The sequence below is a fragment of the Rhinopithecus roxellana genome, chromosome 20 (assembly GCF_007565055.1).
Source record: "Rhinopithecus roxellana isolate Shanxi Qingling chromosome 20, ASM756505v1, whole genome shotgun sequence".
Classification (NCBI taxonomy): Eukaryota; Metazoa; Chordata; class Mammalia; order Primates; family Cercopithecidae; genus Rhinopithecus; species Rhinopithecus roxellana.
The window spans coordinates 65,106,517-65,111,593 of NC_044568.1; the positions used below are offsets into that span (position 1 = coordinate 65,106,517).

A 5,077-nucleotide genomic window follows, 5' to 3' on the forward strand; every position below is an offset into this window, starting at 1 on the left:
AGAAGACTAGAAAGCAGGCCTTATGGCTTTTTTTTCCAGGAGCTGGGGCCTTTCCAGCCCAGTGAAGCCCAGATAAACTACTACACTGTCACATTTTCAAACATGAGGAAACTGTCCTGAAACAGTGAGCTACGTAGCTTTGATTAGCACCAAACACCAGAATTAGCATCAGGACTTTTAAAAAGTCAAATACAGTGAAGTAGCATGAAGCAAGGAGCTTCTCCATCATTGAAATTAGGCACAAAAAGGGAACCTGTCCCCAGAACATGGCTAGACCAGCTCTAGGAGTTTTACCTGAGTCAAGAGTTGAGCATTGTTGGTCTATCTATCAGTCTGAAAGTTGGTACGCGGTCTTACATTTCTTGAGCTTTAAGATTCCCAAAACTCCCCACTTAAAAAAAAAAGTTTACAAACAAAATTAAGTCTGGTCTACAATTCCTTCCCCACCCTGGAATTTGCTGAAGGCATAAGCAATCCATCACAATGAGTTTGTGACTTGAAAGAAAGGGACACATATCCAGGCCATTTTGCTTTCTGCTTTGCTATTTTATTCATTACAAAGGGATCTCAAGTTTCCCACCAAATCCCAGAAATCAGTAGTAGAAAGATAACAAAGGAAAAAGCTCCAAGCCATCTGATTAAAATCTGGGAGTGTGGGCTGAAAGCGGGGTATTGGAGGGGAGGAATGACCTGCCACCCAAGCTAAAGCAGAGGGGATGGCAGGTGTTAGAGGTGTCCAGCACCCTGAAGCCATCCTCACAGCCAAACCAGCCCAAAGACTGGGTCTTCACTGGCAGGACCATGCCATGCCACCTTTAATACAAGAGCTGGTAGACCGTGGCACTGCTTTTGGAGCCCATGACCAGATACTGGTTGTCAGAGGATACGTCACAGCACAGGATACCTGAAGACTCCTCTATCTAGATGGATGGAAGGGCCAAAAAAGGGATCACATTTGGGGCAAGGATTGGGCCAGACATGGAGGCTTCATTTAGGGCTGTTTCAAGGCTCAGTGTAGACCTAAGGCTCAGGTGGAGGACAGGGCCAAGTCTCAGGGCTCAAGGTGACTTGGGAGTTCATAGGATCTGAAATCCTCTTTCCTCTACTCTGTAAAATGGCCCTGGGTGCCATCTCAGAGGTGTTTTCCAACACCCACTGGAATCCAACCAACTGGGACCTGGAGCTATAAGCTACGAGTGCCTGGGTTCAGGCATCTCTCTGTGTTCAGTACCTGAAACAACTTTTGTAGAGAAGGTGCCTCCAAGCCACTGAGGCGCGTATCTATCGCAGTCACAAAATAGCTCCCTGGTGAAGGAACGAACAGATGAGAGGCCAGAGACCAATCCTGCATTCTAGTTCCAGCACTGTCCCCAACCAGACTAAGGGCAAGTCTTTCTCTGCCTCAGTTTCCCTATCTATGAAAATCAGACACACAACCCAAGCCATTCCCTTATCTGCCCCCACCCTCCTACCACACACAGGATCATGGCTATCACAGAACAACAGAACAATCGGATTGGGTTCATGCCTCTTCAGTCTGCCTGCGTCTTCCGGCTAACATTCTGTGCAGGATCTCCCATTACGGAGGGAGCCAGAAAAGGAAAGGGGGGTGAATAGAGAAAGAAGAGACGACAGCAAGTCCAAAATCGGACACCCAGAGGTGTCACCTGGCTTCTTACTCACCACAGGAGGCAAACTTGAGGCTGTGGTGACGGGTGTATTTTTTCACGAGAGCCTTAAACTGCTCATTCCGACGAGTGTGAAGGAATGCGATATCACTTGTTCTCAAGCCCGCCAATACCCATTCTTCACCGGGGTCATGGGTAATGCTGAGGATCTGTTTGTGGAAGCAGGTTTGAGGTCAGCACTCAAAGTTGCCAATGCCATGCTTTGTGCCCACCTCTCAAGCTCACACTCCCACCCCTGCCTCCATGCATCACTCCACTGCAGGTGGCATTCTGCCAGTGGTGGCCAGCCAGGCACCTCATTCTGTAAGTCGTGTTGGTGCAGCCTCTGGTAGTTCCTCAGGTCCCAGGAATACAGGGTGGTGTCTTCACCTCCTGTCCAGAATATATTGCCGGTGATGTCCACACATCGCGACCCGTATACAGGAACTTCGTGCTTCCTGGTGGGTGGAAAAACAACTCAGACGGTCACTGAGTGGTTTGGGCGCCCGGGAAGTTTCAGGGTCAGGAAGCCCCTAGGACTACCCCAGATTTATCCTCTACACTGACTCGCCCAGCCCTAACGCAAAGAGCCCTAATGCAAAGAGAGGAGAGTGAGCCTCACTGGCAAGCCCTCCCCCAGGTACACCTGAGTGGCTCTGGAGGGAGGTCATACCTGATCAAGATTTGGTTCTGCAAATCCCAGATCTCAACAAATCCATGGAAACAAGCCAAACAGATATGGGCATCAGAGGAGACAGCCAGAGAATAGCACGTGGGGCCCGTTGAGGTCAGCCGTGCCCTGACCTGGGGGGTGGGTGCCAGGTCCCAGAGAGTCACGGCCTGGGATGCACCCCCTGTGATCAGGCTCTGCTCATCAGGGAACAGCTTGCAGGTGACAACACAGTCCTGGGGATCCTGTAGGAAGGGTTCACACACTGGTATCCCCTCAGGGCACTGACCCTGGGTCTCAAATCAGAGGCCCTGTCAGAGTTCCCTGAGTCCTGCTTTGGATCCCCCTCACCTGCAAATCCAGCTGGGCCTGAGGGGCCTTGTTCCCCGCCTGCAGCGCACTCTCATCCCACACCCTGATGTAGCCAGAGCCACACGTGTACACATGGTGGGTTGAGCCGCTGATGGCCACAGCGTAGACTCTCTTTCCATGGAGGAGTGTGCCAACCTTCCAGGAGCCGTGTGGGGCCCTCTTCTGCCTGACCACAACTTCATCTGGAATGGGAGGCTGGGCAAGGAGAGGGTGGGTAGCAGTGGCCCTGACCTGCTATCATTAATAGGACAGTCCACCCCTGTCTTCCAGGTAGATTCTTAACCACCCACCCGTCCATCCACCCATCCACCCATTCACCCACCCAACCGCAGAACCTGGCCCCTGGTTCCCAGGGTCACAGCTCTTAAAGAAATGACACTGAGCTGAAGACCCTACTTCTCAGGATGGGGGAACAGGGAACATAGCTCAAAAGCAGCAGGAGCCCAGGACACCCCCCTACCTATGGGAGAGAGAGTGAAAGTGCGGACACATGGTTTCTTGATTGGGGGTAGGTGGGAAAGGAAATATCCTGAGTATGAAACAAAACGAGACACTTACAATTGCTCTGAGCAATGACAGGACTTCTTCACTGGGAGGGGAAGAAGAATAAGGCTGGCCTGCAGGGAAAGAGCAATGCCGACCTGCTCAGAGTCCCACGCTTCAGGGAGGAGGCTGCTCTGTTGACGCCAGGCCCCCGTTCCCAGTCCCCCATCTGGGGCCCAGCTTGGGGGACCACATGCACCACCATGACTGGTACTCACCAACCTCAGAACCCAGTAGGAAGCTACGACACACGGAGAGAGGGAGGGAGACAGAGCGTGAGCCACAGAGCTTCCTGCTGGGATCCCCTTTCCCCAGGCCAGTTTGCCATCCCCACCCAGTCGTGTTCAAGCAAGACCTGCTTGGGCTGGACTCTGCTGCTTCTCCTAGTTGTGCCTCAGGGAGCCCAGCGGCCTGGAGCTCAGATCTACCCAGGCCCTGGAGGTGCCACTGCTGCTGGGTCACCGTGCTTGTCTCTTGATCAGCAGGGCTGTGCTGTATTGGGGGGCCCGGGGGCTGCCAGGGCACTCCATACAGACTGCCCAGTCGGTGCTGCACTTGTGGCTCAGGCTGAGAGGAAACGCCAGAGCTTTCTGGTACATCCCTCCTCTCCTCTGGCTCACCATCAGCCCTGAGCATTCTGAACGATGCCTCTTCCTTCTTGCCCCTCACGTTCTTAGATCAGTGAGGTGCCTGGACCACCTGGTTCTAGGTCTTGAGAAACAGACCCGCCAAACAGATCCCGGGTTCCCAATGTGTCCTGATCCCCTGTAAGGTGAAAAAAAAGGAGAGGCAGCTATGCGCATGTGCTCTGTAGGGTCTCTTTAGAACGGGCAGAGAATGCCTCCTTTGATGAAAAGATTCACAAGACTGGTTGCCAACTAACTTTTTCTATTAGGTGTTGGCGGCAATGACGTTAAGGGTGAAAGCGTCATACAGGCACTTTGAGATGTTAGAGCCAGGCATTGAGTTTTTCCTTTTATGCACATGGACTGCATTTCTGGTCATTTAAAAATCAAACTCACTGACTGGGCACGGTGGCTCATGCCCGTAATCCCAGCTCTTTGGGAGGCCAAGGCAGGCGGATCACGAGGTCAGGAGTTTGAGACCAGCTTCGCCAACATTGTGAAACCCCATCTCTACTAAAAATACAAAAATTAGCCGGCCCGGTGGCACATGCCTATAATCCCAGCTACTTGGGAGGCTGAAGCAGGAGAATCATTTGAACCCAGGAGGCAGAGGTTGCACTGAGGTGAGATCGCACCACTGCACTCCAGCCTGGGCAACAAAGCAAGACTCTGTCTCAAAAAAATCAAACTCACCTTTTCATCGGGCTGTACATATTTCCAGTGAGGGCTCATACCTAAGCTAAATAAAATATAAGGCAACAGGAAACTCCACACACACCATGTGTCTCTCACCTCCTAGACGGGTTGGAGGAAACCCCAAGAGACCATGAGAATATAGGGTATCCTACTTGGACGGGGCAAGGCTATCTAATGATGAAGTTGGCTTGGAGGTGATTACTATTTCCTACACTATGGGATAATTCTGAGAACTGGCTACAATCACTCAAATAGAATACTCGGCATTGTACAAGGCTAGTGGTAAACAATCAATGGAAGATAGTACACTTATTTGAGGCCTGTGTCAGGGACCAGAGCTTTGAAGATTTAAGCAGACCAAACACCCTCCCTTCAGGAAGGCTCCTGACCAACAGTCAGCCCTAGGAAGGCCCTGAAGACACCCAGGGTTCTAGGAACAGAGCATATCAGGAGCCTTAGGGATGGGACAAGACAATGGGTGGGGAAAGGATCTTCCAGTAAGA

General features: G+C 51.7%; 1 protein-coding gene across 1 annotated transcript; it reads right to left on the reverse strand.

Moving 5' to 3' along the window:
- Window positions 1-815: 815 nt before the first annotated feature.
- On the reverse strand, window positions 816-3,915 carry TLE7 (TLE family member 7). The gene is made up of 9 exons (XM_030924465.1): window positions 3,608-3,915; window positions 3,471-3,493; window positions 3,268-3,326; window positions 2,689-2,904; window positions 2,341-2,582; window positions 1,984-2,125; window positions 1,684-1,837; window positions 1,232-1,305; window positions 816-920 (listed from the first exon to the last, which is right to left on the reverse strand). Exons 1-9 carry the CDS (start codon window positions 3,886-3,888, stop codon window positions 816-818), a joined length of 1,296 nt encoding a protein of 431 aa, XP_030780325.1. The 5' UTR covers window positions 3,889-3,915.
- Between the last annotated feature and the right edge of the window lie 1,162 nt (window positions 3,916-5,077).

Coding starts and splice junctions, on each gene's coding strand:
- TLE7 (XM_030924465.1), bottom strand. CDS start 3,888: ATGCTCAGGGCTGATGGTGAGCCAGAGGAGAGGAGGGATGTACCAGAA. Junction 2,905..3,267: donor TGTCATTGCTCAGAGCAATT/GTAAGTGTCTCG, acceptor CTCCTTGCCCAG/CCTCCCATTCCAGATGAAGT. Junction 2,583..2,688: donor AGGCCCAGCTGGATTTGCAG/GTGAGGGGGATC, acceptor CCCTTCCTACAG/GATCCCCAGGACTGTGTTGT.